The following is a 14,338-nucleotide window of genomic DNA, read 5'->3' as shown; positions in this document are numbered from 1 at the left end:
AACAGAGCTTCCCATATTGGGCATTCATCAAAGCTCAGGGAAGCCATTACATGAGTTTGTAGATAGGGTTGAAAAGAGACTAAGGAGAAAGCTTCCCCTTGGGCCACTCAGAGAACAGTTCAAATAAATGCTAGTATGGGACAGTATGAACGCCGACCATAAGGTCGCCTGCGTGGAGTTAAAGGACCATTCCATGAGCAGCTGGATTGTGGCCTCAAAGGACATAGGGACCAAAACAAAGGTGACCAAGGCTATGGCCGTGGTCCTCAAGACACAGACAGAGGCTCTAGCTACAGCCTTTAGAGAAGCCCTCACAGGCCTTGGGCTGCAGGATAGGTGCCCCAGGGCTGAGGACCGGAGATGTTTTGGGTGCGGCCAGCCCGGGCACCTAAAGAGAGACTGCCCACAAGGGAAAGCCCCTCTCAAGGTGGAGGGGGACAAGACCAGGGCCCCGTGCCCACGTTGCCACAAGGGGTTTCATTGGAAAAAGGACTGCCAGTCCAGGTATGATGTGGAAGGCAAACCTTTAAACTAGGTTTGGGGCAACCCCCAGCCCTGTCATCAAAAGGAGGAGGGTGCACAGGCCCCAGAGGGCCCACCGCCCACTGGACGGTCCCTATCATCCCAGGGCTCCGCCCTAAGATAGACATCTTCATAGATGGGTGGAGGTTCTGGGGCATTATTGACACTGGGGCAGATAGGACCATCCTGAGGAAGGAAGAAGTCCCTGGAAGGTGGCCCCTCGAGTCTGGCCCACAGGTGATGGGTGTCAGTGGCACCATGCCGTCATAGGAGCTTAAGAACTAGCTTTGCTGGCAGGACTCTGATGGTACTAAGGGGGAGATCAGACCTTTGGTGGCTGAGAGGCTTTCCTACAACCTCTTCAGGAGAGACCTCCTGGGGGGGGGCAGATGTTTTTGTGACCACGGACAATAGGGAGTTTACGAGGGGCTCCTCGAAGATGAGGAAACGAACAGGGTTAGACACCCCCTTGACTGCCTCTCAAACTACAGGGGGGAGGAGTCTGAGTCTCCCTGGGTCCACCCCCAATCCTAGAGGCCGCTGTTCCTCAAGTTCCTGCAACCCGATGGTCCCCAGAGAGCCTGGTTTGGATGGAACAGTGGCCCTTGCCCAAGACAAAGCTCCAGGCTTTGAGGCATATTATACAGGAACAATTTATGCTGGGGCATATCCGCCCCTCCATGAGCCCTTGGAACACCCCTGTTTTTGTCATAAAAAAGTCATCTGGCCAATAGAGGATGCTACAGGACCTCTGTAAGGTCAATGCCAGAATGACGCTGGAAGGAGTCCCCTTGAGGGGACTGCCCTGGATACCTACTATTCCCTCAGATCTATTTCTCATAGTTATAGATATCAAAGACTGCTTTTTCTCTATCTCCCTACAACCCCAAGATTTACAGGACCTCCGTAAGGTCAACGCCAGAATGATGCTAGAAGGAGTCCCCTTGAGGGGACTGCCCTGGATACCCACTATTCCCTCAGATCTATTTCTCATAGTTATAGATATCAAAGACTGCTTTTCTCTATCCCCCCTACAACCCCAAGATTGTGAAAAGTTCACCTTCTCTGTGCCTTCCATCAACTTTAGCACACCTGATGAAAGGTACGAATGGACAGTGTTGCCCCAAGGCATGGCCAATAGCCCAGCTTTCTGTCAGAGCTTTGTAAGGGCTCTCTTGAGCCCAGCAGAGTCTTTGCCACATGATACTGTATATGCCTACGTGGATGATATAATTTTGAGGGCACCAAAATCTCTACCAATTGCAGGAATTATATGAGGTCACCAAAAATGCCTCCAGGTGGGAGGGCTTCAAGTATCCACTAACAAAATACAGACTGTCGCCCCCTTTAAGATTCTGGGGACTACACTGTCCATGGAAGGGGTGAGTCCCTTAAAGCCACAACTGGCTATTAAACCTAATATGACCCTGACAGAACTTCGAAAACTACTGGGGGAGATTAATTGGCTACAGTCCTGGATACCCGTCTCTACTGAGACACTGGAGCCCCTGTTCCAATTGTTAGTAGGCAAACAGCCGTCAGAGCTAATCCATCTGAACCCGCAACACCTAGACATTTTACAGGGGGTCCAGGAGGCCCTGGACCAAGCCCAACTGGCCCGCTATATGCCTGGAAAGGACCTCGAACTATGGGTGCTCCCCGGTGAGGCCCTGATGACATCTGTCCTCACACAAGGGGGAAGGCCCCTCCAATGGGTGCATACCTCCCTAGGGGCCACTCCATGGGTGTATACACCCACGGACCAGTTGGCTGACCTAATTAAGAATGGACGGGATATAGCCCTGAGACATTATGGCATTGACCCCCACAAGATTATTATCCCTTATCAGCTAAAGGACTTTGAATGGCTCTGCAGAAACAACAGCCGAATGGCCATAGCCTTGGAGGGCTTTCTGGGAAAGCTGGACTGTCATTATGGCCCTCACAAATGGGTAACCTCCTTTCGCACCCTCCACTGGGGGGCCCCCAGGCTTTTTGTCAAAAACCCTCTGACAGAGGCGTATAATGTGTTTACTGATGGAGGAAAAATCGGAGCCACTGTAGTAATTTACCCAGTGGTAGGAACAGAACCAAAAACATACATTCACACTTGCAAGGGCTCCGCTCAATTTAAAGAACTCATGGCCATTGCCCTAGCCTTGTCCAAAGTAGATGACCCGATGAACTTGTTCTCTGACAGCCTATATGTAGTCAACCTTCTCCCAGGTTTATTAAATTCTCATATTCGGCTAAATGACAACCCTATTACCCCCCCAATGATCCAGGTTCAAACACTGTTAACAGAAAGAAGGGCCCCCATTTTCTTACAACACCTTAGGGGGGTCACCAAGGACTGCCTGGGTTCCTCTCCCAGGGCAACGCAGAGGCAGACAAAATGGTTTCTACCCATATCCTATCAGCAGGCCTGGAGAAAGCTCAACAACTGCATAATCATACCCATGTAAATTGGTGGGGACTCCTTAAGAGGTTCCCTCAAGTCCCTATCAAGGACCTAAGAAAAATTGTACATACCTGTAAGTCTTGTCAACCCTTTTCACAGGTGCCATGCCTCCAACAACCAGGGGTAAACCCTAGGGGGGCTGAAGCCTAACTCTCTTTGGCAGACAGATGTCACACATTACGTTCCTTTTGGAAAACTCAAGTATGTTTTCGTGTCTATTGACACATTCTCACATGCCTGTTGGGCTACCGCCCATACAGGAGAAAAGTCTAGACATGCTCAGTCTCACTTCCTCCAGTGCTTCACTACACTGGGACTGCCTCAAAGGATAAAACTGACAATGGACCATGCTTCATAAGTAAAAGCTTACAGGACTTCTTCTCTTTATGGGGAATCCATCATAACATGGGGAATCCCTATAACCCCCAGGGCCAAGCTATCATAGAACGTAACCATCAGGACCTAAAGACCCAATTACAAAAACAAAAAGGGGGAGTAAGCCCCCACCAACAGCTAGGTTCGGCCTTATTTACCATTAATATTCTCAATTTTCAAAAAGGTCAATTGGAATCTCAATTCCAAAAACAGTGGGGGCATCAGGAGTGAAGACCAGAGGTATGGGTCAGATGGAAGGATCCAGTAACAGGACAATGGCGAGGACCCGACCCGCTCCTTACTATGGGCAGGGGGTTTGGATGTGTCTTTCCCAGGGATGAACCCCAACCCATCTGGGTACCTGCAAGGAATCTAAAGATGCAGGAATAACCCTGTCCCAAAGGTAACAGCCCTTTGAGGAGGATTTCTATGTCTTACAGGATGGAGTATTTTGGATGGAAGGCTTTCATTGCCGTGCTCACCGCTGCTGCCCTGACCATCATCATCTTTATCGTTACCATCATTATTCAAGATCTGATTAATAGATGGCTGAACAAAATCTGTCAATAATGGTACTCCTTCTCCTGCTAGCCATCTGCCAGATAAAAGCTGAGGACCTCTGGGCCTTGGTCCCTTCCCCGCCTATACTCTTGCCTTTCTCTTAAGTGAAGAGCTGGTAATTACCAAAGATATGACTCTGCTAGCTTGTGACCCTCGCTTTAGGTCACTTTGTCTCACCCCTTCCATATTACTGACCAATTAGATTATTGCTCTAAATTATACCCAGGCCCCGGTCCTATCGATGGACTCCTCCTTTTTTAGTAAGGTATGGGAGCATGTTTCTAATGCTTGTGCTAGCTTTTGTTCTCCTCAGGTGTCTCTGCTCGGTTATCAGAAGACAAAGACAGACTAAAAAAAGTCCCAGTCCAACCTACCCTGGCCACCCAGTCCCCCTCGGGCCCACCCTCAAGACAAATCCAGGCATGGATGCTTGAGCTAGCCTCAGGGCCCAGGTTGCTTTGCCCCCTTATGGGATAGACCCCCGTATATTAACCACAAAAGGGCATGGCTGGTCCCAATGATGGGAAAGACCCTCCCAGACTGATGAACCCAAGACAGGGGCCATGAGGGCAATCATGGTTACCCAAGGACAGGCAACTTCAACGCCTGAGGAGAGGCAACCTAAGACAGGGAGGCCATAGCAGTGGAGGGGGGTGGGGACGGTGCACCCTGTCCCCAGGGGCTATCCTTAAGGAACCTCACTTTTAAAACAAAGTAGGGGGAGAGATGCGGGGGCCTGAGGCCAGGGGCAAGACAGGATGGCACCTAGAGGAAACAGCCAGGGCATGATCAGACTTGTTTGGCACCTAGAGGAAACGGCCAGGGCATGACCAGACTTGTTTGGCGCCTAGAGGAAACGGCTGGAACATGGCCAGACTTGTTTTGAAGAATCGCTGATTGGCTCCTGTCATTTCCATGCATCCTGGCAGCGTGTGATCACCTCTCAAACACTATGCTTTGCTATGGAGAGGAGACTGCATGCTCAAGTCCACCTTTATTATGATTGGACGCTTGGTTGGGGAGGGGATTTTCCTTTGTGGTTTTTGCCTTCATAAGCCCTGTAACGCCTGCAATAAATGAGTTCCTGCTTGACTGGCTCCCTGTTGCGTCTCATTGTCTCCCAGGGAGGCTGCAGATAATGGGTGGACAGCTCATCTCCCTTTCCCTGGCTCCTGTGTCGGGGCAGGATCCCCGACAGACCTGGCCATCCCCCCATGTGGGAACTGAAAAGATAGGAATGAAACAAGTAACATCTGAGTGATAGAAAGATGGTCAGCTCTAACAACTGAGCTCTCAAAACCAGTCAATGAATGTTTAAGTTATTTACTGAATCAATTACATTAGTCAGATCACAAATTAAAATCCAGATCCATTATTAAAAACGAATGAAAACTAAAGCACAATGGGGACTTTGCCTTAAATTCCTCTTAAACCAAAACTGTATACATAATGTGTATATGCATTTGTGCATGGCATATACCACACATCAATGTATTTCAACATAATTTTTGAGGCATAATAAAATATATTCTGAGAGCTGGGGATGTGGCTCAGTTGTTAAGAGTAGTTGGCTAGCATAAACAAAGCCCTGGGCTCAATTCTCAGAACTGAGAAAAACCAGGTGTGACGCACACCTGTGGTCCCAGCATGTGTAAGGTGGAGGCAGGAGGATCAGAAATTCAAAGCCATCCTATTAAGAGTTCCAGACCAGCCTGGGCTACAAGAGACCCTGTCTCAAAATGAATAAATAAATAATATATTCTCTGACTTAGACTCTTAAAAAGGTCTGCTCTACTTTTTGAGGCAGAGTCTGGCAATGTATGCCAGCCTGATCTAGAACTCCCCATTTACCCCAGGCTGGCCTTGAATTCACAGGCTTGCCTCAGCTTCCCAGCTGTTGGAATTACAAATATGTACCACCATACTCTGCCTAAGGTTTATTTTTTGGCTGGGGCTATAGCTCAGTGGTAGAATGTTTGCCTAGTATGCATGATACTATATACTAGAAAGAATCTAGATGCAGATAACAGTTCTACATCTCAAAACATGGGAAGGACTTCAAAGTTTTTCATGCTTGTTTTGGATTTCCATTCATTTAACAAATATTTATCTGGGTCTAAGATAAAAATAGGCATTGTAGTAGGCAAATAAACAAAAATAAAATAAACCCTTGATTTAAAGGAGCTAGTAGAACCAGGAAGAAACTAAACCAACTCATCTTTTTTTTTTTTTTTTTAAACAACAAACTGAAGGCCATAGACCTATGGAATTCTGAACAGATGGCTCCCTCTGGCCACCTAGCTTATTTAGTCTATTGAACAGGCATCATTATGAGCAATATACATTGAATCAAGCCAACTAAAATACTATAAGAAGTAACAAACAGCCAGGTGTGGTGGTCTTTAGTCCCAGCACTGGGGAGGCAGAGGCAGGTGAATCTCTGTGAGTTCACAGCCAGCCTGGTCTACATAATGAATTCCAGGCCAGCTGGAGCTACAGGGAGACCCTGTCTCAGAAAGACCAACAACAACAAAAGTAACAAACTCAGACACCTTGCCTCTTTGTTACAAGCCAAACCTAACATATAAATTGGAAGTCCAAACTATGTTTCTCAAGCTAAAATAATGCAAGCAGGGTTAATCAATAATGGTAATATATATTGGTTGTATGTAATTAACGAATATCTAAATTACAGAGCTATAATGAATCTCACCCTATAGAGCTCATAGTTTTCTTCATTGTCTTCATTCTTTAAGTCCCAAAGATAAGAGGGCCAGGGGTATAGTTAAGTGATAAGAGTACTTGCCTAGTATGCACACAATGCTGAATCTGATCACCAGCATTACAATAAATAAATCTCAAAGTTAAGAGAAATGGTCAAAAAGCAAAATGAAGTACACTTCCTGCTAGGGATTTAGTTTCTTCATCCATACTCATCCACAGTTAATTTTTATAGCTAACAAACTTCAAGCCACAAAGAACAGAAGTAATAAGCAACAAAGGACAAACTACATAAAGACAGTATACTTAAAATGGAGGCTCATAGCCACCATGTTGGTGCTGGGATTTGAATCCTCATGGAGTAAATATCCCTTCAAACAAAAAGAGTAACTGAACTTTCCACGTTTTAAAATCTACTATTAGCTTTAAGAGTCAGGCACCTTGACCCATGCCAACTCAATCAGACAAGGGCCCAGAATGGAGTGAGGGAAATGGGTGGTGGGTTGGTCCTTGTCTGGGAACTACTGAAGACTGATTACTACTGGGTGAGGGAGAAATGGGCTTTACCAATGATCTCTAGATAGGTTGACTAGACTTCAGTGGATGAATTTGCACCTGGGATATGGACATCTGGGTACAAACACTTCACAGGATAGGACTTAACATATATGGCAGAATACATGAGGTCTGGTGGGGGTGGGCATGAATAGGGGAGGGGATCTGAATTTGATTAAGAATGGCTTATGAAATGTACAAAAGCTCAATAATTTTTTTTTAAAAAAGAATCAGGCATCTTTTTTGTTTATTGAAACTCTATTCTGAATAAGACATTTACCAACTTCAGGAATAAACATGATGTATCTATTTCAATACTGCCCTTTAAAAAGGATAAGGGGCTGGAGCGATGGCTCAGCAGTTAAGAGCACTGGGTGTTCTTGCAGAAGACCCAGATTCAAATCCCAGCATGAACATAATGGCTAACAACTGTCCATAACTCCAGTTCCAAGGGATCTAATGCCCTCTTCTGTCCTTCGAGGGCATTGCATGACACAGGTGCATTTACACACATGCAGGCATAATACTCATACACATAAAATAAGAATAAATAAATCAAATAAATAAAAAGATAAAATGACTTAGTTTTGAAAAAGAATGACAGGTATGCTAAAAGCCAGTTCAATAAAAGAAAAAAAATGGTGGAAAAACATAATACTTCTTTTACCACTGTCGACGGCTTCAACTTCACGATCAATTGCATCTCTGATCATTAGTGGATGGATGAAGAACTGAGCCCATCTGAAAAAGAAATTAGGTGTTTCTAGGTTTGTACAGTTTTTTCAATCAAAATCTTCTCTTTGCTTTTTTTTTTTTTTTTTTTTTTTTTTTTGGCCTTTTTGAGACAGGGTCTCCCTATAGCCATAGCTGGCCTGAAACTATGTAGACCAGGCTGCCCCAACCTCACAGAGCACTGCCTGCCACTGCCTCCTGAGTGCTGGGACTAAAGGTGTGCACCACCACACCTGGCTGGTTGTTATTCTTTATAGTATTTTACTTGGCTTGCTTCAATGTGCACTGCTGGGACTAAAGGTGCCCAAATATCTATTTTTTAATTAACCAGTTTTACCAACTGGGGATTTAGCTTACAACCTACAAGATCAAAATAATAGTCTGTGCTTCTATATTTTCAAGTCCATAAACCACTTCAACTTTTTCTTTGTGAAATAAAGCATTCATACAGAAAAACACTTAACACTTAAACACATAGACTAAAGCTTAACTACAAGGTGAACACCTGTTTGATCCTCTAATGTGAAACAACAACCCAGCAACCCCAACAATACTTTAGCTGTACCTGGTACCCATTCTTCCCTCAGTTACCCTGAATGTTTCAGTAATCACTCCCCTGCCTTTGTTCATAGTTTTAAAACCTAGATAACTATTTCTAGATCAGTGTTTTGTGATTTTTATCATAATCCAAAAGAGCCTTGTCAGAAATTTCCTATTCACCCTGCTCCCCCACCCCTTTGTTTGGCAGTGCTAATGATCAAACTCACTGCCTCCCACATGCTAGGAAAGCACTCTGTCAAAGAGCTACATCCCCACTTTAAAAATACAGCTATGTTGCTCAGGCTGACCTCAAACTCATGATCCTCCTGCCTCAGCCACTCAAGCAGCTGTGATTACAGGCATGCCCCAAACCCCCAGCTGCCCTATAATTATAGTCTTTATATGTATCTGTTTTCATTTAGAAAAGGAGTTACAAAGCTCACTCTATTCAACACAGGTTATGAATGACATAATTTTTAAGTTAAAAAGGTAAAGTCAGAATTTCAAAGGCTGATATTTAACTTTACCATACAATTCTATTGATGTTCTTATTGTGAGAGAGGAAGGGAGAAGGAGGGGGGAGAAAGAGGGAGGGAGGAAGGGAAAGAGGGAAGGAGAGAGAAAGGGGGAGGGAAAGAAAATACGAATATGCAGGTGCACTTATGCAGGTCAGAGGACAACTTTCAGCAGCTGTCCACCTTCTGGAGACACGGTCTCTCGTTTTCTGTGGTGCTGCATACTCCAGGATAGCTGTTTTAGGAGTATAGGAATTACAGGTGTGTGCAACCACATCCAGCTTTGTATGTTGATTCTAGGGATCAAACTTGGGTTGTTGGGCACTTTGACCCACTGAGCCATCTTGCCAAGCCGTGGTTTTCTTTTTTCTATTTATTTTTAATCTTTAACTTCCCAGACTGTGATTTTTATCTCTAGAAGTTCAATTAGGTGATTTACATTTCCTGTAGGGAAATAGGTTTTTATTTTTTGTTGTTGTTGTTGAGACAGGGTCTCATGCTGTTCAGACTGGCCTCAAACTTGCTACCATCAAGTTCTAGGATGACCTTGAGCTAACCTTATCTCCTGAGTGCTGGGATGGAAGGTGTGCTGGCACACCAGGTTTATATAGTGCTGGGGATCAATCTCAGGGGTTCATGCATGGTAGGCAAGCACTCTACCAACAAATTCAAATCCCTAACCCCCTGATTTTTTTAATGTAATTTATTTAGTTATATGAACTGTCATAAATCAAATTCTACTGATAAGTGTCTATTCTTATGCCAATACATTATTGGGATTATTGCAGCTCTAAATCTTGAAATTGAGAAATGAGTCCTCTAACTTTGTTCTTCTTAAATATAACTTTCCCTACTTTTACTTTTTTCTTTTCCAATATGAATTATAAGGTCGGTTCACTAATTTCTCTTTAAAAGGCAGTTGAAATCTTGATGTGATTAAGGTGAATCTGCAGTTCAATTTAGAAATTATTGCCATTCTTAAAAGCAGCAAGTCTTGTGTCCATTCTTAATAATACTGAGTCTTTTTATGCTCATGGGACAGCTTCTCATTTACATCTTTACTAATTTGCTTTAGTTTTTTATGGCTTTCCACTTTTATGTCTCTTGTTAAATTTATTATGAAGTATTTTATTCTTTTAGATGCTATTATTGAAGAAACTATTTTCTCTATTATTATTATTATTATTATTATTGGTCTTACTGAGGCAGGGTCTTCCTGTAGCCCCACCTGGCCTGAAACTCACTATGTAGACCAGGCTGGCCTCAAACTCACAGAGATCTGCCTGCCTCTGCCTCCTGAGTGCTGGGATTAAAGACAAGCACCACCATGCCCAGCCCTTCTCCTTTTTTAAAAAAGCATTTATGTGGATGTGTGTGTGTGTCTCTGTGTGTGTATGCCATGTGTGTGGGGGTATTCTTGTAGGCTAGAATAGGGCCTCAGATCCCTGGGAACTAGAGTGACAGGTGATTATAAACTGCCTGGTGTGAATTCTGGGAACCAAACTGGGGTCCTCTGGAAGAGCAGCAAGTGCTGAGTCATCTCTCCAGCCCTGAAGAAGCTATAACTTCATTTTTGGATTTTTCATTGCTAGTGTATAAAAAAACGGGGAGGGGGGTTGGAGAATGGTTCAGCACTTAATAGCACTAACTGCTCTAGCAGAGTTCAGATCCCAGTATCTACATCAGGTGGCTCCCAAACACCTGTAACTCCAGCTTCAAAGGACCTAATGCCCCTTCTAGTGTCTGTGGCACCTGCACACTTATTAGTACACACACACACACACACACACACACACACACAAATAAAATAAATCCTTGAAAAAATAATTACAAAGGACTGGGAAGATGGCTCAGTCAATAAAATGCTTGAGATGCAAGTATGAAGACTAAATTTAATCCCCCGGCACTCACATGAAAGCCTGGCATGGCAGCACATACCTATAATCTCAGCATTAGGGAGGCTAAGACAGGAGGATCCCTAGGACTTGCTGACCAGTCAAGTCTAGCAAATTGGTGAACTCCAAGTTCACTGAAAGAATATGTCTCAAAACTAAAGTGGAGAGGAATTGAGGAAGACACCAGACATTCACATCCATATCCAAGCAGACACATGTTCACACACACCAACACATTATACGCATACACACACATACCCAATGTTTGAATACTGATCTTGTATCTGGCAACCTTGTTAAACACTTTAATAGGTATAATACTTCTTTTGTGTATGCTGTAGGATTAACTACATACAATAATTTCTTTTTTTTAATTTTTTGAGGTCTTAGCAAGGGTGTGGCAACCCATGTCTTTTTTTAATATTATTTATTTATTTTTATTTTATGTGTATGAGTATATTGCCTGCATGTATGTAAGTGCACCTGTGTCGTGCAATGCCATGGAGGTCAGACGAGGGCTTTGGATTCCCCTGGAACTGGAGTTAAGGATGGTTTGTAGCCACTATGTGGGTGCTGGGAATCGAACCCGGATCCTCTGTAAGAGCAGTCAGTGTTCCTAACCACTGAGCCCTCTCTTCAGCCCCATACAATAATTTATTTGTGGTAGTTCTCTACAGTTGCTACAACCATTGAATTAGTAAATACTTATATAATAGCCCGAGCTCTTCCATTTTGTATAAGACATCTTGGTCCCAGACCCTACCCTGGCCTGGGGCCAGAAGCTCCAGGAAGAGCTGAGGAATACACCCATATAATCTTGGTGTTAGAGTAGCAGATAGCCCCATAAGTTTAACTGGTCAAAACTATAAAATCTCTATAGTCTGTTGAAGGACCCACCTCTCCAGTTTCCAGGACCACCCCCAGGAAGGCAGGTTCACCTTAAGTTAGGCTAAATAGATGGGGGGAATATATCTAGAGCTTTAATGAGATGGTGAATTTTCCTGCCTGGAGTCCCACTTCCTAATGCAGTTTCTCCACTCATAGACATGTCTTTGTAAGTCTTCCCAGTTTTCTGATTTCTTTAGAAAACTGTAATTTCTCCTTTTCTTCTCCATATCCCTTTTCTAAACATACTTTAAGGCTTTGGGCTGCCCCTAGCATCTTGTATTTCTTTACTTTTTCTAAAGCTTCCTTCTCTCAGCCATGTAGCTAGCAGTTAGCCATGTGTCTGAAAGCCATGAAGCCATGCAGGTTTAGAGCCTGCATGGCTTCATGGCTTTCCTTCCTTCTCATCATTCTCCTCCTCAAGGCTGCTGCCAAGATTACCAACTTGCCTGCCCTGAGGATTTTTCTTTAAAATTCTAATAAAATTGTAAAAGCTCCCAGTCAGGGCAGCATTCTCTAAATTGGCTCAGAGAATGCTGTTCCTGACCAGCTAAATAGATTCAGCTGATTTGGAACTTTTTGAGTCCAAATGATCTTTTCCCAGTGATCTTGTACTCTGTAACACTGAACAATTTATCCTGGGAAAAACACATACATACAAACACCTCATAGAAGCATTGGTATGCTGTCAACTTGACAGAATCTAGACTCACCAGGGAGCTGTGCCTCCAGGCATGACTGTGGAAGACTATCTAGAGTGCCTTAATTGATGTGGGAAGACCCACCTTAATCGTGGGCAGGACCAGTCCATGGGCAGGGAATCCTGGACTGTATAAAATGGAGAGTGAGCTGATCACTAGCCTGCATGCATTCACTGTTCTCTGCTTCCTGACCACAGATGAAATGTGACTAGGTCCTTCAAACCTCCTGCTGCCTTGACTTCCCTGCCATGATGTTCTGGACTTTGAACTATGAGCCAAAATAAACCCTTTCTGAAATCGTTTTTGTCAGATTATTTTATCACAGTAAGAAAGTTTCTCATGGTCCTGCATGTGGCATCTAAAGGGGGCTGGGAGGCAGGCTTGGGGACAGAGCTTTCAACCACTGAGAGCCCAAACTACCTCTAGATAGTCCCTCTAATTCAGTCAAGACTGAATTAGTTGACAGACAGCTGGTATCCCCTGCCAAAGTGTTTGCTTGCTGGTAAGGAGAAATCCCTACCTTTTGAGGTCACAGATGTCTTCCACATTGATGACAGAATAAGGGCAGAGCAAAACCCAGACACTTTGCTTTTCCAATACCCAAACTTTTCAATTGTATCTGAAAAATCTATTTTGCTACTATTCATAAAAAATATCTTATATTATATCTTATATTATAGTTGGTTAATATTTATTCTTATCCCATTACTACTGTTGACTATCACCTGTCGATATAGCAAGTATTCCTTTGAAGGAAATTTTCCATTCTACCTGGTAAAAAAGTTATAGCATATTGAATACACACAGACATTTCTGTTGAGTCCGCATCTTCCTCAGGCTGGCATCAAGCTGTCACTCCTCCTACATCCCCTTCCCAAAGGCTGGCATTACAGGTATGCACCACTGCACTGGCCTCTATCATCTTCTACAGTATCATGTTTTCCCACATGTGATTTCTTTTAATGTAGCCTATCAAAAGCTGCTACACTTATCACTCTGATTTGTTGCATCACATCACGTTCTGAGCTGTTCCACTGATAAAACTTTCAGGTGTATCTCTCTTTTCTCCGTCTCTGGACTCTAAGCTTGTTGTTCGGCTTGTACACTTCTAGCCTTCAGCTAGATGTTCGTCCTTTTTTTCACCTTATGCTAAATTTGAATTATACAAAACATGAGCAGGCATAGTAGTACACACCTGAAATCCCAGCACTTGGGAGGCAGTAAGTAGTTCATCCTTCGGTTACATGGCAAGTTCAAGGTCAGCATGATCTACATGAGACCCTATCATGGTAGGAAGGGTACTTTTAAAAATATACATGCGAGTGTGGTGATGTATATATACCTTTAATCCTAGCACTCAGGACACAGAGGCAGGCAGATCATGAGATCCAGGCTAGCCTGGTCTACATAGAGTTCCAGGCCAGCTGGGGCTACAGGCAGACCCTGCATCAAACCATTCTCCCACAGTTGGGAGCAGAGAGAGAGAGAGAGAGAGAGAGAGAGAGAGAGAGATGCAAATATATCTAGCAATTGTCCTTTTTGGAACTTAACGAAATAACTAAAGATGTATAGTTCAGGATTTTCATCAAAGCATTATATTTAGAAAATTGGAAACAAGTGCCTATTAACAGCTTGTGGTATTTCTATACAATGTAAATAAAATATAATCACTTTAAAATGTTTTATAAATTATATGATAAATGAAAAATATATATCTTATTTGCAAATGCAGGTTATAAAAAGTTTGAACTATATGATTTCATAAGCATTAAGATACATACATTGGACACTGCAGAGACGGCTCAGTGGTTAAGAGCACTGGCTGCTCTTGCAGAGGACCGGGGTTTGATTCCAGGCCAGCTGGGGCTACAGGCA

At 43.6% G+C, this 14,338-nt stretch overlaps 1 protein-coding gene across 2 annotated transcripts in view; it reads right to left on the bottom strand.

Moving 5' to 3' along the window:
* Nrdc (nardilysin convertase) overlaps positions 1–14,338 on the bottom strand; it is an 82,169-nt gene that overhangs the window by 49,573 nt on the left and 18,258 nt on the right. For both annotated transcript variants that reach the window (XM_008828445.2, XM_008828444.3), the window contains one exon: positions 7,863–7,936. In XM_008828445.2, coding sequence (XP_008826667.1) covers positions 7,863–7,936 — 74 coding nt within the window. The remainder of the gene's footprint in view (positions 1–7,862; positions 7,937–14,338) is intronic.

The sequence above is a fragment of the Nannospalax galili genome, unplaced genomic scaffold (assembly GCF_000622305.1).
Source record: "Nannospalax galili isolate Female #2095 unplaced genomic scaffold, S.galili_v1.0 scaffold713, whole genome shotgun sequence".
In the NCBI taxonomy this organism is placed as follows: domain Eukaryota; kingdom Metazoa; phylum Chordata; class Mammalia; order Rodentia; family Spalacidae; genus Nannospalax; species Nannospalax galili.
This window is presented reverse-complemented; position numbering and strand designations above follow the sequence as displayed.